Raw genomic sequence first — 17,467 nt, forward strand, 5'->3', positions numbered from 1 at the left:
GTGTTGGCTTTTATTAGCCAATCGTCTAAATACGGGAATACGTGCATGTGATGTCTCCTTATATGAGCTGCTACTACAGCTAGGCATTTTGTAAATACCCTGGGTGCCGTTGTTATTCCGAAGGGTAACACTTTGAATTGGTAATGTTTGCCTTGTATTACAAACCTGAGGTATTTCCTGTGAGATGGATGAATGGGTATGTAAAAATACGTATCTTTTAGATCCAGTGTTGCCATGTATTCCCCTTGTTTTAGTAAGGGCACTACGTCCTGTAGTGTTACCGCGTGGAAATGATCTGATTTGATAAAGAGATTTAACGTTCTGAGATCTAGAATAGGCCTTAAAGTTTTGTCTTTCTTTGGAATAAGGAAATATAGGGAGTAAACCCCTGTTCCTTTCTGGTGATAAGGTACTAGTTCTATGGCTTGTTTTGCTAGTAGTGCTTGGAACTCTATTTGTAGTAGGTCTAGGTGTTGTATTGACATCTTGTGCGTTCTTGGGGGAACATCTGGAGGGAATTTTATGAACTCTATGCAGTAACCATGTTGGATAATTGATACAACCCATGTGTCTGTGGTAATGTGTGCCCAATTTTTGTGGTATTTTGTTAATCTCCCCCCACTGGTGATGTGTGTTGGGGAAGTGTGACACTGAAGTCACTGCTTGCTATTAGGGGTTTGCTTAGCAGGCTGAAATGTCCTGCTTCCTCTTGGGGACTGTCCTCTGTAGGAACCACAAAACCCCCCTCTCTGGTACTGAGAATGGTAAGTGGGTTTTGTTTGGGAGGTGGATGGTTCTGCAGGTTGGTGTCTGAACCCTCCCCGAAACTGTGGTTTCCTAAATGTTCCCCTGTATTGATAGGAGTAGAGCGCGCCCATGGCTTTGACTGTGTCCTTTTTCATTTTTTCTATTGCGGTGTCCACCTCCGGCCTGAATAGCTGGTGTTGATAGAACGGCATATTCAATACCGCCTGCTGTATCTCTGGTTTAAAACCAGAACTTCGCAGCCATGCGTGCCTTCTAATGGTGACTGCTGTATTGACAGTCCGTGCTGCTGTATCAGCAGAGTCTAGTGCAGAGCGGATCTGGTTATTTGAGATGGCCTGTCCCTCCTCCACCACTTGTTGGGCACGTTTTTGATGCTCTTTTGGTAGATGTTGGTTAATATCCTGCATCTCGTCCCAATGTGCTCTGTCGTAGCGGGCAAGGAGGGCTTGTGAGTTGGCAATATGCCACTGATTGGCCGCTTGCGATGCCACTCTTTTCCCTGCCTCGTCGAACTTACAGCTTTCCTTATCAGGGGGTGGCGCATCCCTTGATGACTGAATTTGCCTGCTTTCTTGCAGCCCCCACAAAAACTGAGTCCGGAGGAAGCTGTTGTGTAATAAACACAGGGTCTGACGGGGCGGTTTATATTTTTTCTCGATGCTTCGCGTGATGGCTCTCCCTTTTACAGGTTCTTGGAAAACCTGTTGTGCATGTTTAAGCATGCCCGTTAGCATTGGCAAGCTTTGGTACGAAGCATGCGTGGATGCCAGAGTGTTAAATAGAAAGTCATCCTCCACTGGTTCTGAATGCATTGGAACATTGTGAAATGTTGCTGCTCTGGCCAGTACCTGCGTGTAGGACGTGCTATCCTCTGGAGGTGAAGGTTTTGTAGGATAACACTCTGGACTGTTGTCTGAAACTGGTGGGTCGTATAGATCCCAGGGGTCTGCATCGTCCTGCGTCATCCCAGTATGTGTGGGTGACTGTGCCATTGGTGTACCCACTGGTGATAGTTGCGGTGAATGAAGTGGGGACATTTGTGGTGAGAAATGTGGGGGTGGTGACTTTTCTCTAACCTCCTTGGCCTTTGGTTGCATTTCAGTCTCATGAAAAGCCAGTTTTCTCTTGAACTTGAGCGGGGGATGGTTTGAATTTTCCCTGTGTCTTTTTGGATTTGGAGCCTTGGTTGAGTTTGGTCAAGCTCTTCCAAATCCAGTTTCTGCTTGAATCTGTGCCTTTCCTTGAGCTGTTGAGGGAGTCCCTGCTCTTCCATACAGGAAGTCTTTTTCGGCTCCGAAGCCGTTTTTTTTCAGTACCGAAACCCCGATGGAAACTGTTAGTCTCGGCTCCGAGAGGCTTTTCTGAGGTTTGCTAAACTCGACCACTCGATGTCGACTCTTTTCGGTGTCGATTTCTCAACCGGAGTCGGAAGTCTTGGGCAATATTTTGGCCTTTTTCGGTGCAGATGATGGTATTTGGTCATCGTCTTTTCTATGGGTTAAGCCATGGCCGTCTGGCAGTGGCGTCCCCGAGGCCTTGTGTTTTTTTAATCTGACTTTGGGTCTGGGACAGGGCCGGTGTACTCACTTTTTGCGCCGCCGTCGGTGGCCGATCCCCGTCGGAGTCATCAGAGTCCAAACCCTGAATGGATATTCTCGTTTCTTCTTCCTCGACGTCTAGGTGTTGTGTCGGCTTCAACGCCATCTGCAAACGTCTTGTGCAGCGATCTCTTAGGGTCTTCTTGGATCAAAAAGCTTTGCAGGCCTCACAAGTATCCTCTCTGTGTTCGGGCGATAAACACAGGTTACAGACCCGATGCTGGTCTGTATAAGGATACTTGGCATGACATGTCGGTCAAAAACTGAAGGGGGTCCGGTCCAGGAGTCTTCAACGACGGGTGTGATCGGGCCCACCAGACCTTGGTTAAGTGCGGAAGCCCCTAAGGGCCACCGAAGCGGTCTTGTTGTCGGTGCCGATGAGTTTATACTAAACCGGTCCCGAACACAAACAATACCGACGGATTTCAATGATTTTCTAAGTTATCCTGATTCTAATTACGGAGTGAAGAGGAACACGTCCGTACCCGATGGTGGAAAGAAAACAATCTAAGATGGAGTCTACGCCCATGCGCAATGGAGCCGAAAGGAAGGTGTCACTCGATCCCGTAACTCGAAAAGACTTCTTCAAAGAAAAACAACTTGTAATACTCCGAGCCCAACACCAGATGGCAGGAACAGTGCACAGCATGTGTATCTGCAGCTACACATGCCATTGAATATGAATATATATATATATGTGCTCCAAAACCTCCGTGTCGCGCTACATAAAACTGCAAAAAAAAAAAAAAAAAAAAAAAAAAAGAAAGACCCCGCCGACAGCGCAATGTAACAGCAAAATGCCTATAAACAAGGAAGAGAAAGAAACAACATACAGCCATGCAGCCCAAAAGTACAAGGCAAAAAAAAAATTTGAAAAATGTGCGCCACACTAAGGTATCTCTCTAATCGTGCAATAATCCATGCAACAAAGTCAGTCTCCAAGGCGATAACAAACCAGCCTCAAGGCGGGACAAACTTAAAGCATTTACCAACGGCATTAAGGGATTTTTGAAAGTCAGGCTCAGGATCCAATGAAAGCAAAAGTGATGAGCGCAAGATGGGTGTGGTTAAAGCCCACAGAATACATATGTTGAGAAGAGCAGCGCTTGCACGCTGCTATGCTCGGCCAAAAAACAATACCTGCAAAGAGACATGCTGATGTATACTTTCCTTTCACAGATACATGTAACTAGTACCTCCCAGTGTTGGACAGGCCGAGGAGGCAATCTGGTCGTGCCAGTGTGTGGGCCAGTTTTCGGAATGTTTGTGGCTCTGTTTTATGGACTGGTAGGCCATTTCTTATTGTGTATTTCCCTGACATTATCACAAAAACTGCCTCCATCAAGCCCAAATGCATGCAGTCTCCCATACCCTGCAAAACACCTGATATGTTTTTTTAAGTTATGTTTTTTAAGTTGCCCCAGTTTGCAATGGAAGACGCTTTTTTGAGCCATCCGATTCTGTAATTATGCCACTTATTTTGGTGCCTGGGGCTATTTGTGTACCAACCCGACCCTGGTAGTGTCTCGAAATCACAGACCCATGTTCCACTAACACGGTTTAAAAAAATATATAGCAATTTCGGAAAGCATCTCTATATGTTGGTACTAGCAATAGGCTTGGCTATCCTACCAGTGTGTAGCTCTAGGCTCTATTGAGATGTAATTGTAATTGTACATTACAGTGTCAGTCATTAAATGTGATGGAACACCAACCTGCACCAAAAGTGCCGAGATGGACAGATGGCCTATTGGTGTTGTATAAAAACACAACAAATAAACATGCATTAGTCACAAGGTCCGTCATTTATACTACATAGTTGCACTAATCAATGTCACTTGCAATCTGTCCAATGCACCTCTGCCTGCTGTTTGTAATGCAGCTACAGATGCAGCTGGGAAAGGTTGTAGATAGTCTTTTCTAGATCCGCAACTTTTTCACTTACTTTTGTTCAAGTGAACGCAAAAAAACTCCCCTAACACTTTCAAAATAAAACTCATGGTAGGGAAATGGAAAATGTTAAACCCTCTAGTTCCAAAATGCGTTTTAGGCACTCATAAAGTACAAAATCATTTTGCTCTTACATAAGACAATGTAGACAATACAATATTCATAAACAGGAACATTCGCCTAAAACCAAGTTCAATTTATACGCAGTTGATGAGGTGTCATGTTGGGGGGGGGGGGGCAGTTACTCTGAATACTGTCAATATGCAGAATAATAATTTCAAAAATGTTGACGTACTTGTGGAATAGCGCAAAAGTTGAAGACGCTTTGGTTTTTCAATTGCGAAAGGTACGTGAGGACGTCTGGAACATGGTGGAGAGCGTTGGTAATCAGTTCATTCATGCAGTGCACTGCCAAGTCTATGTTTTCTGGTTTTGCAAAGTCTGACAGCTTTTTAGCATATCTGCTCCACACCTAGAGTTAAACAAAAAAAGACAGCGGGAAATATTACAGAATTGGCGGGACGCGGGGTTCTAATGAGCCGTGAGTAAGGATGGCCTTGTTGAATCAACAAACTTGACCATTATTTCTTTCTAAATAGTAAGGAGACTAGAAGGCAAGTTCTAGAATAACTTTGTAAATCTCAATGACTTGTTTTATCGCCAAGCCTGATTTTTAAAGACATATTTCATTAGAAAGAGCATCTCATAGTACTTTGCTTTAAAAGCCCTTTCGTCCACCAAGTTAAACAGTAATTTAGCGATTAAGTATACAGTAACAACATTTATAAAAGATCTAAAAACAAACTGATCCTAAAGTAATAAACATTTGAGGGGCGTGCAGGGAGTAAATACAGTAGCGTGGGACTCTTAACAAATAAAAAAAAGGGAACCAACACGCTTCTATGCGCTTTGTAAAACGCACTGTTGTTGCTCAAAGCTCAGTAAGACAAAGCACTGGGAGAACAAGACTTGATGAATATCAATTCAATGAAAAAGATTTAAGTAAAATTGGTGCTGTTATTTTGATATGAGAGCGTCATGGTTTATTTGCAAACTCAAAATATAAGTAACAGCCCAATGTTGCTTGCCTTTACGTAGAAGTCAAAATATATCTCAGTGTACAGAATAATAACATATGCTAAGAAGTGAACCCTGAGGAGACTGGTAAGAAAATATGATGCGCTGTTTAATCACTTCAATTATAGTATTACCAACATATTTGTAAAATACGCAAATCTATCTAAATTATAGAATGCATGAATTTAAGATTAATTTAGTAATTTGTTTTTCAGCTTTCCCTTAATTTATAAATTTGCCCTTAATAGTAATAAATAGGAGATCCAAAGCTTCATGTATCTTTCAGCACAGGCAGGTTATCTGAGGACATATGTACACCGCAAGAAACAATACCGAAATCCACACCAGAAGGTACCTAATCTACTAAAACCTATTTTCAATGCCAGGATATCCGTAGGGAAGAGTTGTGTGCGATACATATACACCCAGCATAACTGTAGCAGGTCTTTGTTTCTCTGAATAATAGACTAAATAGAGCAAATTACAAAAATGAGTTCAGTAAACCTCTCATTCCTCTTGTCCTGCAGGACCTTAGCCACTAATTAGTGACCTTGCTCACTTTGAACACAACTACCAGCCTATATTTAACACACAGAACGGACTGTGCTTCAACGCAGTTGGGATAACTTATGTTTTTTTTTTTTTACCTCTCTGGGCCAGAACTCTCGACCCTCAAGTTCGTCCTCCAGGTAATCTCGAATGATGTTGGTTTTCTGCAGGAAAAGGCCCATGGAATTGGCGAGCTTCAAGTCCTGACCAACAAGGGGGTCTTCCACTTCTGAAGCAGAAAATAGGCGCGAAAGGCCAATTCCTACAAGTCCAGCGACATAGTAACAATACTGCAAGGAAAACGTGGTGGTTAATATCATTAGGTCTTTATGTTGACAAAGTCTTAAATCTTCTTTTTGAGGAAAAACTACTATAAAAATATGGTAATTTTCTGTTTGATAAAATCTCTGCTTTTATTTGTATGCTCTACAGTAACATTCTATTACATTAAGTTCTTTTCACTCTCCCAAGAAGAACAGCCTGTAATGGAGCATGCATTTGTCATGAAGAGGCAGCCATTTTAAAAATGTTTTAGCTTTTAATTTATTGTTCCAAAATTGTGGGTGCCAATCCTGAAGTCACAAATTAAAAACAATTTAAAAAAAAAAAAATTAAAAGCGTTAATGAAACAGAGTTGGGCTGCAACAAATTTGGGAAGTGGGTGCTCCAAAAAAGATTTTCAAAAATAATTTAAAAAAAAGAAAGCAACGGTGAGAGGTGGGAAGAACAGAGAAGTGTGGTGGGGTGAGTTGATGGGTGGCAAGTCCAACCCTATGAATAATAGTCAGGAAGCAAAATGAAGAAGCAAGGGAGCATAGGAAGAGCTTGAGGGAGGCAGACCTGAAAAATTAAATACAATAATTTTTTTTTTAAATAAAACAATGAGGGGTGGACATCATGGAAAGCACAGAGATATGGCGGTGAGCTCGCACACTAAGGAAAGAGCAAGAAAATACCGGCATTCTCAAGGAGTTTTGGGAAAGAAAACCAAAAACATAGTTGTCTTAATGTAAGCAGTGGAAGAATACAAGTCATCCAATCAAAATGATGGCAGGGGGAGGCAAACAAGCAAGTAGAGGAAGGAAAGCCATCGAATAAGAAGCAAGCAAATTAGATTAATAGGAAGGCCAATTAATGGTAAGCAATGGGCTGACCTAAAGCCCGTGCTAAGTATTGGTATTGTTCATAATAGGTTTTCAAAGCTGTTTGCAAGCGAGGCCTAACAAATGCAGAATTACAGGGAGTGCAGAATTATTAGGCAAGTTGTATTTTTGAGGATTAATTTTATTATTGAACAACAACCATGTTCTCAATGAACCCAAAAAACTCATTAATATCAAAGCTGAATATTTTTGGAATTAGTTTTTAGTTTGTTTTTAGTTTTAGCTATGTTAGGGGGATATCTGTGTGTGCAGGTGACTATTACTGTGCATAATTATTAGGCAACTCAACAAAAAAAAATATATACCCATTTCAATTATTTATTATTACCAGTGAAACCAATATAACATCTCAACATTCACAAATATACATTTCTGACATTCAAAAACAAAACAAAAAAAATCAGTGACCAATATAGCCACCTTTCTTTGCAAGGACACTCAAAAGCCTGCCATCCATGGATTCTGTCAGTGTTTTGATCTGTTCACCATCAACATTGCGTGTAGCAGCAACCACAGCCTCCCAGACACTGTTCAGAGAGGTGTACTGTTTTCCCTCCTTGTAAATCTCACATTTGATGATGGACCACAGGTTCTCAATGGGGTTCAGATCAGGTGAACAAGGAGGCCATGTCATTAGATTTCCTTCTTTTATACCCTTTCTTGCCAGCCACGCTGTGGAGTACTTGGACGCGTGTGATGGAGCATTGTCCTGCATGAAAATCATGTTTTTCTTGAAGGATGCAGACTTCTTCCTGTACCACTGCTTGAAGAAGGTGTCTTCCAGGAACTGGCAGTAGGACTGGGAGTTGAGCTTGACTCCATCCTCAACCCGAAAAGGCCCCACAAGCTCATCTTTGACGATACCAGCCCAAACCAGTACTCCACCTCCACCTTGCTGGCGTCTGAGTCGGACTGGAGCTCTCTGCCCTTTACCAATCCAGCCACGGGCCCATCCATCTGGCCCATCAAGACTCACTCTCATTTCATCAGTCCATAAAACCTTAGAAAAATCAGTCTTGAGATATTTCTTGGCCCAGTCTTGACGTTTCAGCTTGTATGTCTTGTTCAGTGGTGGTCGTCTTTCAGCCTTTCTTACCTTGGCCATGTCTCTGAGTATTGCACACCTTGTGCTTTTGGGCACTCCAGTGATGTTGCAGCTCTGAAATATGGCCAAACTGGTGGCAAGTGGCATCGTGGCAGCTGCACGCTTGACTTTTCTCAGTTCATGGGCAGTTATTTTGCGCCTTGGTTTTTCCACACGCTTCTTGCGACCCTGTTGACTATTTTGAATGAAACGCTTGATTGTTCGATGATCATGCTTCAGAAGCTTTGCAATTTTAAGAGTGCTGCATCCCTCTGCAAGATATCTCACTATTTTTGACTTTTCTGAGCCTGTCAAGTCCTTCTTTTGACCCATTTTGCCAAAGGAAAGGAAGTTGCCTAATAATTATGCACACCTGATATAGGGTGTTGATGTCATTAGACCACACCCCTTCACATTACAGAGATGCACATCACCTAATATGCTTAATTGGTAGTAGGCTTTCGAGCCTATACAGCTTGGAGTAAGACAACATGCATAAAGAGGATGATGTGGTCAAAATACTCATTTGCCTAATAATTCTGCACTCCCTGTATATGCATCTGGTTGGTCTTCTGTAGTGACACGCCAGAACTGACAAAATTATAGAATGCTGCTCAGAAAGCACTAAAGTAATTACCATGTGTCAATCAGGACACGTAACAACTTGTATCCTTTTATGGTGCACATTATTTAAAATTCACCTACTCTCACAGCAACCCGTTTAGATACTGTGCCTTGAATCAGTGGTTCCCAACCTTTTGACTTCTGTGGACCCCCACTTTGTCATTACTGGAACCCGAGAACACCCACTGAATCATTATTGGAATCCCGGGACACACCCCCACTGAGTCATTACTGAAGGCTGGGGACCTAATCTGTTATTATTATTTCGTTTTCCAAGCAGCAGCGGACCCCCTGAGGAGGTTTCGCGGTCCCCCATGGGTCCCCTGACCACAGGTTGGGAACCACTGCCTTAGATTAACAAATACACTACTGGATACACAGTAAAAGCAGTGACACAAGGTGTATATAACCATGGCTCAGGTGCAAAACTTTCCACTACTTATCTAGAAACAGATATGATTAGAATAAGCAGGACATACCTTCTCTCCCATATTGTATTCTATCTAATAGGCTACAGGTTTCTTTACCTTATCCCACTCTTGTAGGGATTCCACCTTTTTCCCCAGAAACTCAGCCATGCCAACACCCATCTTGTGGCAGATGTCTGCAATCACAACTTGGAATTCCTTATCAAGATTACGAAACTCCAAAGAGATCTGAAACAGGGAGCACAACACACATCATGAAGCAATGAGAAATGTAATACACTTCACACAATACAGAAAAGTAGTGCAATGACAGATGAAGATATCCTCCAAGTGAGCTTTTTATATTCAGGATCATTTTCAGTGTATCAATCCCAGAGTAATCAAAAGGTAAATCATTTATATCACTCTCCTTGGAAAAATCCGTATCACGCCCGCTAATTCCAAATTACCATTATAGGTACGCATGTGAATTGATTTTCAGACAGGCACACTTCTGCTTGCACTGGGCCATTAAAGAAATGAAAAACTTTGCATGACCAGCTGAAGTAATCACTGAATAAATTACTCAGTCTTTACAAATTCTGAGATTATTCTCTTCACATGGCCGGGACGTGCAAGCAAACACTATATTGGAATTGGGATGATATAAGATGAACGTCGGGGTAAAGTAAATAATTATCTGCTGCTAGGAATAAGGAGACTGTATGTCCTGGAAGGAACTAGCCGACCTTTGGCAAGTAGAGGATACACTCAGAAAGCCTTACAAGTTAGAGTCCCCCAACCTCCAATACACCCTGAATCACAACCCCCACATGACGTAATGACATATCTACATGGTTGAGTGGTGATTACTACCTAACATCTTGTGCATCCTCCAAAGGCTAGTAGTCATTCCCAAAGGCCCTGGAAGCCCAGCTATGGCCACCTCACCTTTACCCAGTCTCCTTGGTAGTCAGACGATTTCTGGCAGCATATTTGCACCTGCCACAATGTGCAACACATAATAACTGGAAAGTTGAAAGTTTCTCCTTCAAGAATAATATTCGTTGGTAGAAGATTGAGAGAATGGGACTGACAGGACAAAACATCTTGTAAGAAACTTGAATGACGCAGCAGTGAACAGCACGGCACGTCGAGTAGAATGTGGATCAATCAGAGGTTAGCTACTCAAAAGTCAGAATTTCCACCCAGGCTAGATTCAGAGGAGATTAAAAGATGATCTAGCACTGAGTTTCTTGAATAATTATATCAATCCTTCTATTGAGCTATAACATTTGGGAGTTTGATAATGGCATACCAGTACCCTCACACAGGATGCAGTACATCACCCTAAAAGATGCAATGGCCAGTGCTGTCAAGTACTGTTCTCATAAAAGTTATCACACTTAAGGGAAAAGCTGATCCTCCTCCAGTCATATCAGGTCACCGAGACAGCCTTCATGGTAAATATACACTCAACAGCTTTCCGAGAAACATTTAATACCACCCTAGCGGAAGCAGTCAAACGTGAACTTGTTCAACTCAATACAAGATGCAAAAAAATAAAGACATGGATTCTGAAACAAAAAAAAGTACGATGATTGTTTTCCTACCGTAGGAAAGTCTTCCAGTATTTGTCTGTCTTTTTCCTTGCTTTCCATGTATCTCCAGTCAGGCTTATAAAGGTAAGTGTGGAAGTCATGCAACAATGGGATCTTGGCTTCCAAGGTGATAGTCATGTCATCTTCTACAGTGTCCAGAGCTCGAAGCACCAGGTAGAATATGCAGACAGCATGGCTGTGGTGAAAAGAATCATTAATAGAACCAATGGTAAAAAATGTATTCACCTGATGCACACACCTTAAATCTGCTTTAAGCAGAACAGTATAAGGAGCAACCAATACACTAAACACGTTTGCATGATTTCAGAGCAACGGAAATTCTCATTTACCAGTACATCCTCCACTGATCAAAGAGGCTACAAAGGTCCAACAGAAAGGCAGAGGTGGTTGGGACAAGATAATGATAACTTTCAAAATTGTAACTTGAAATTTGACTTCACCATTAAAGAGGAGTTTAAATTATAATAAATTTTAGTGTAAACAGAATCTCTCTATCTGCTCCCAATCAGAAGTTACCACTTATTATCTGAACTAAGGAAACTTACCATTAAGTATGTGGGAGAGATACCCTAAAAAACAGTGAAAACAACTTTAGGAGTATTTATTTCACTGCCAGGGCATATAAAACTTAAACTTAAATGTCCTACCTTGTAGATACCATGTACCCAGCCCTAGGAGCCTTTAGGGTCTACCTTAGGGTAGCTGATATGTATTAAAAAGGAAGTTTTACACCTGGCAAAGGGTTTATTGTGCCAGGTCAAAATGGCAGTTTAAAAACTGCTCACAAAGGCTGCAGTGGCGGGCCCGAGACATGTTTTACACTGCTACTTTAATGGGTGGCACAATGAGTCCTGCTGCCTTGTAGCATTTAATTTACAAGCCCAGGGTACAGGTAGCACCATTTATTAGGGACTGACAAGTAAATTAAATGTGGCAATCGGGTAAATGCAAGTTTTACCATGTTTTAGGGAGAAAGCACAAAACATTTGACTACAGGTCACCATGGGAAAAGCGCACAAAATCCTACTGCCAACAAAACTGGGTTCAGCAACTGAGGGCAAAAATTTGGAGGCGACACTGCAAAAAGGGTCTGGCCCACTACTTAATAATTGTTTTATTTTTCTTGATTAGCACACATGAGAACATATTGAAATACTTTAGCTCGGAATTGGCTCTGTACAACACCTTCTCTTGTGTTAGAATGAATAAACTTTAATGTTGTTTCCAGTCTAACAACTCCTTAGGCCACCTAGAGGGTGCACATGGAAAATTACTTGCCTCTTTGTTCACTAATGACATTGTTGGTGGGTCGGGGAGGCCGAAGGGGTGGGTGTTATGACTGCTTTTAAGTTCACGTTTGAAAACTATCTCTTTTAATACATTCCTCTCAATGCATCAATATAATCTGATCTACTAAGGTAAAACACTTCTGCATATTAATGAAAAAAACTTCAATATTCAAACAAGCTTTGGTAAATGCATTAGGTTTCGCCTACGTGATCAATATTTTTTGTTGTTGTAAGATTTAGCTTGGTGAGCTGTTCTGCAATATCTTACTGAAACTCCATAAAAGTGTTATGACTCGTTAATTGCAAAATCCAATATATTGTGCAGTAACTGGTGGCAATAAAATAAACATTTCCCTGTGCTGCTGTTACCAGTAATAAAAACAGATATGTTTTGCATTGATGATCGCCAGATCACCTAGATGGCTTAACATGCCTACCTCACTGAGCTAGCTTAACAGCACTTTATTAGACGATGAAGCCTACGTATGTCAGTCAGCTACATCCAGCTATGGTGGTAAAACAACGCGGCCCCTGCCTTGCACAAGGGATTATCAGAGGGACGTATCTGCATAAGTGTGAGTCCAGCACGGAGGAGGAGATCGTCTGCCGCGGAATGAGGTGTGCTGGAAGCCAAGGGGCACCAAGTTTTCAGCTGACCATCACTCTCTCCCAAGAGACGCATTACTGTTTCTGTCTCAATGTAGATTCTCTCTCGCCTATGTGAATAAAACCGAAGTCGGCAAAATATAAACCCAAACTTAATTTTTTTAGGAAATGCAAATCTAACTGTGGTGGGTAGGATGGGCTCTCACTGTCACCTGCAAAGCAAGTTTTCCAAATGAGAAGCAGCCTGGACCTCAAAACAGGAGAGCTATTATGCAATTTTGCCCGTACTTTGGTTTTTTTGCCTAGCGTCAATATACAGCTAATCTTCACCAGATCGATATTGTTTGAACCTTTCAAGCAATAATATGCAGGAAGATAGAGAAAACAAAACCATGCAGATAAACGCCTGTTATTTTACAGTGCTTACACGCTGCAATATTGTCAGTATGAGCTGATTCCTCCCTCAATTACAATTAATACCCACAGAACTCGAATATTAGCCATGCAATATTTGCAGCATAAAAGACCATTAAAGCTGCATTACCTAATGTATAGATAGGTATGCAAACCACATGTTTGAAGCCCACGTAACTTTCATCGTTATGAGGTTGTTTCATTAAGTACCATTGAATAGTGTATCGTTAACACCTGTTTAAAGCAATAAATGCTTCATAAAAACAAGTTTGTTCTTATTTAATAATGTAAGTTATTCCTCAGCAACCAAAATGCCCAGGAAGATACATCCGAGAGTAGTGCATGAGGAATATCCTTCACCTGTTGATAGTTAGTGGACTCAGTGAATCTACAAGTCAATGCATGCCAGCTCAAGAGTTCTAAATCTCGGTAGATTAATCTGAAGATTGCAGGTGAGCCACCTGTCTCGCTGTAAAGCTGCCCCAAACAACTGCATTTCAAGCCATCAGCAACAGGATTTGAGGTAAATAAACTAAACTATTCAGAAAACTGTTTCATGAAAATTGCAACTAAAATTTATGCCATGTGAAACAGTGCCCGAAGTAACGCACGTTAAAAGAGCGTTTTAAAGTACTGCGCCAGAGAAAGAAGAGGGGTTGTACCGTAGGACATTCCCTACAGAGCACTGAACATTTCCAGTGTACATTAACACCTTTTGTCTACCTTGATAAAACAGGATCATAGTATATTAGTGGGAGGGCTGAAAATCTCTCAATGCTAATAGAAACTAGTGCCCTGCAGTGGTCCTTGCAGGAACCATAATGTGTTTGGATTCTTTTTTAATGTATGGCTTGACCACTCAAATACTAAAACAAACACAATAATGGATGATGTTCAAGTAGCAGAGCACTAGTGAAATTAAAATCTGGCGTTTGAGTACGGTGGCAGCTTGTCTGCCTAGAACCTGCACACTATTTCATCCGTCAGCCTACTGTGCCCTTTACCACTTTGATTAAAGGAGATTGTTAGAAATGGGGTCTCTAGTTGGCAGTCGGTTGGCACCCTGTTCAAGTAGGGACCCTTCTTCTAGTGTGGATAAGGGTGATACCCGCTGAGATAACCTCTGCTCACCCCCTTGTTAGCTTGGCACGAGCAGTCAGGCTTATCTCAGAGGAAATGTGTAAAGCATTTGCACATAACACACAGTAATACTGTGAAAATACTGCAAAAGGACACCTCGCCAATTTTAGAAAAATAGCCACTATTTATCTGTGTAAAACAAGACCAAAACGATAGAAATCCAACACATAGTGCTAACGATATGAATTGTGTAAGATTTATCTTAAAAATACAGTTCCTTAAAGTCGATAGCTCCACCTGGGGCTATAACGGCATCGTGATCAACAAAACCAACAGTTCAGGCCAGTCACTGGCTAGCTTCAGTGTCGGGAAGACCCGCAAACAATACCTTTGGATTTGCAGGGCATCGTGATCTTCACGGAGAGCGGTGTTGGTGCGGGGGTTGTCTGGCCCTTGAAGTTACACGCGTTGCGGATCGAACTTAGGGATGAAGTCAGGAGCGCGGGCATGGATAGTGTCAGGACTGTGGTGCGAAGCAGGACGGTGCGACTTGCGGTGCCCACAGGTCACGGTGCAGGCAGTGGCTCGGTGACGGTCGTCCAGCGGCGTCCGTGAGACCAGGGCTGCGGTGTGAAGTGGGACGGTGCGAATTGCGGTGCCCACAGGTCATGGTGCAGGCAGTGGCTTGGTGAGAGTCATCCGTGAGACCAGGGCTGCGGTGTGAAGTGGGGAGGTGCAACATGCAGTGTCCACAGGTCACAGTGCAGGCAGTGTCGTCGACGTTGCTGAAGCACTGTCGTTGGTAGGCCCAAGCCAGCGGCGCAGGATGCGACGGTGCTTCGTGACCCTCACGAGCGGTGGCCACAGGCCAAAGTGCAGGCAGAAATGCCTGGTGACGACACTGGAGTCGATGGTGCTGACGTTGGTTGACCGGGGCTACAGTGCGGGGCGGTGGATTGTGCTCCTCACGAACGGTGTCCCCAGGCCATGGTGCAAGCAGGTATGCCTGGTGACGACACTGGAGTCGATGGTGCTGGCGTTGGTGGACTGGGGCTGCAGTGCGGGAGGGTGCTTCGTGCTCATCACAAGCAGTGTCCACAGCCCATGGTGCAGGCAGCTGTGCCGGTATCAGCAGGAGTGGCGGTGTCGGGGAGGCCGAGGCTGCGGTGTGAGCAGGCGATGCCGGAGTGCGAGCCCATAGGTCAAGGTGCGAACAGCAGCTTGGTGAAGTCATCCGATGACGGTGAGACCAGGGTCGTGGTGTAAAGCGGGGCAGTGTGGCGTCGGCAGGTCACGGTGCAAGTCAGCGGTTTTGTTGGCAGCATCTCAGTGGTTTCTCCTCCTGAACAGCACAAAACACGCTGTTCTCAGTCCTGCAGGTTGAGGAAACTGAAGTCTTTGGTGTCCCTGAGACTTCCAACAGGAGGCAAGCTCTACTCCAAGCCCTTGGGAACTTTCTCAAGCAGGACACACAGCAAAATTCACCCTTTGCACTCCTTTCAGGCAGAAGCAGCAACTGCTGGCCAGTCCAGCAACGCAACACAGCAAAGGGACAGTACTCCTCCTCCAGCTCTTTAGCTCTTCTCCTTGGCAGAGGATTCTCTTGATTCCAGAAAGATTCTAAAAGTCTGGGGTTTTGGATCTTCTTCTTATACCCTGTTCTGCCTTTGAAGTTGGCAAACTTCAAAGCAAAGTCTCAAGTGTTTGCAAGATCCTTCCTTGTACACGCCAGGGCCCAGACCCACACCAGGGAGTCGGAGACTGTATTGTGTGAGGGCAGGCACCGTCCTTTCAGGTTTAAACGCGCACTCCTCCCTCCTCTCTAGCTCAGATGGCTCATCAGTATATGCATGCTACACCCCGCCCCCTTTTGTGTCACTGTCTAGAGAGGTGCAAAACAGCCCAACTGTCAAACTGACCCAGAAAGACAATTCACAAACAGGCAGAATCACTGAATGGTTTAAGCAAGAAAATGCCTACTTTCTAAACATGGCATTTTCGAACAGACAATTTAAAAACCAACTTCAATAAAAGATGTATTTTTAAAATTATGAGAGACCCTAAACCCCACATTTTTATCTGCTCTCAAATGGAATCCACGCTACATAAGGATATTTAAAGGCAGCACCCATGTTAATCTATGAGAAAGATAGGCCCTGCACAGTGAAAACCGAATTTGGCAGTATGTCACTCTTAGGACATGAAAACACACTAGTATATGTCCAACCTTAAACATACACTGTACCCTGCCCATGGGGCCACCCAAAGCCTACCTTAGGGGTGCCTTACATGTAGTAAAAGGGAAGGTTTAGTTAGGTCTGGCAAGTGGGTACACTTGCCAAGTCGAAGTGGCAATTTAAAACTGCACACACAGACATTGCAGTAGCAGGTCTGAGCCACGTTTATAGGGCTACTTATGTGGGTGGCACAATCAATGCTGCAGGCCCACTAGCAGCATTTGATTACAGTCCCTGGGCACCTCAAGTGCACTTTACTAGGGACTTATTAGTAAATCAAATATGCCAATCATGGATGAACCAATCCACAGTACAATTTATATCGGGAGCACTTTAGCACTGATTAGCAGTGGTAAAGTGCGCAGAGACAATAAACTAGCAAAAACAGAGTCCTATACACCATAAAACCAGGAGGTCAGAAGGCAAAAAGTCTGGGGAGACACGCCAAAAAGCTGCCAGATCTAACAGAAATTATCAGAGGCATTCAAGTACAACTGTGCAGGCATGCTGCAGTATTTTGTAAGCACTAAGGTATTTAGGGGGCCCGAGTAGAGTATTTGTAATTTGGATACATTAAAATCACTGCAGTCAAGCAAGCACTCAGAGGCAAATACCAACTTAAAGGAAACTTCTACTGTGTTTAAACAAAACAAAATAAAAAATAAAGTAAGAAAAAGAAACTGGAGTGCACTACTGATACAATGTGTGTAAGAACTGGATTAACATCTATAATTTTTCACAAGTGTTTTCAATAACGGTTTGTGGTAGTAGATGCACCTTGAGATGATGGTGAGAAACTGCTGAAAGAGCGCATAAAGGCAATATTGCAGAGGGATGGGCTGCAGGAGGTGACTTGAACGTGACGCAAGCCCAAGGCGCGTGACTCTCACCAGTAGAATGTGTTCACAGAACGGTCGGAGCTCAGGAATAATCAGGAAACTGCTTTAACTGTCTTAAAAACTCAAACAAACAAACATGCTTGAAATGTGTGCTGACACA

General features: G+C 43.0%; 1 protein-coding gene across 1 annotated transcript in view; it reads right to left on the reverse strand.

Annotated features, from left to right (window-relative positions):
• The window catches only part of FDFT1 (farnesyl-diphosphate farnesyltransferase 1), a 64,726-nt gene that overhangs the window by 18,261 nt on the left and 28,998 nt on the right, over positions 1 to 17,467 (reverse strand). The window contains exons 3-6 of the mRNA XM_069236154.1: positions 10,834 to 11,017; positions 9,341 to 9,469; positions 6,041 to 6,232; positions 4,612 to 4,788 (exon numbers count right to left, since the gene is read on the reverse strand). Of these exons, the coding sequence (XP_069092255.1) occupies positions 4,612 to 4,788; positions 6,041 to 6,232; positions 9,341 to 9,469; positions 10,834 to 11,017 (682 nt within the window). The remainder of the gene's footprint in view (positions 1 to 4,611; positions 4,789 to 6,040; positions 6,233 to 9,340; positions 9,470 to 10,833; positions 11,018 to 17,467) is intronic.

Source organism: Pleurodeles waltl, chromosome 5, assembly GCF_031143425.1.
Source record: "Pleurodeles waltl isolate 20211129_DDA chromosome 5, aPleWal1.hap1.20221129, whole genome shotgun sequence".
NCBI lineage: Eukaryota > Metazoa > Chordata > Amphibia > Caudata > Salamandridae > Pleurodeles > Pleurodeles waltl.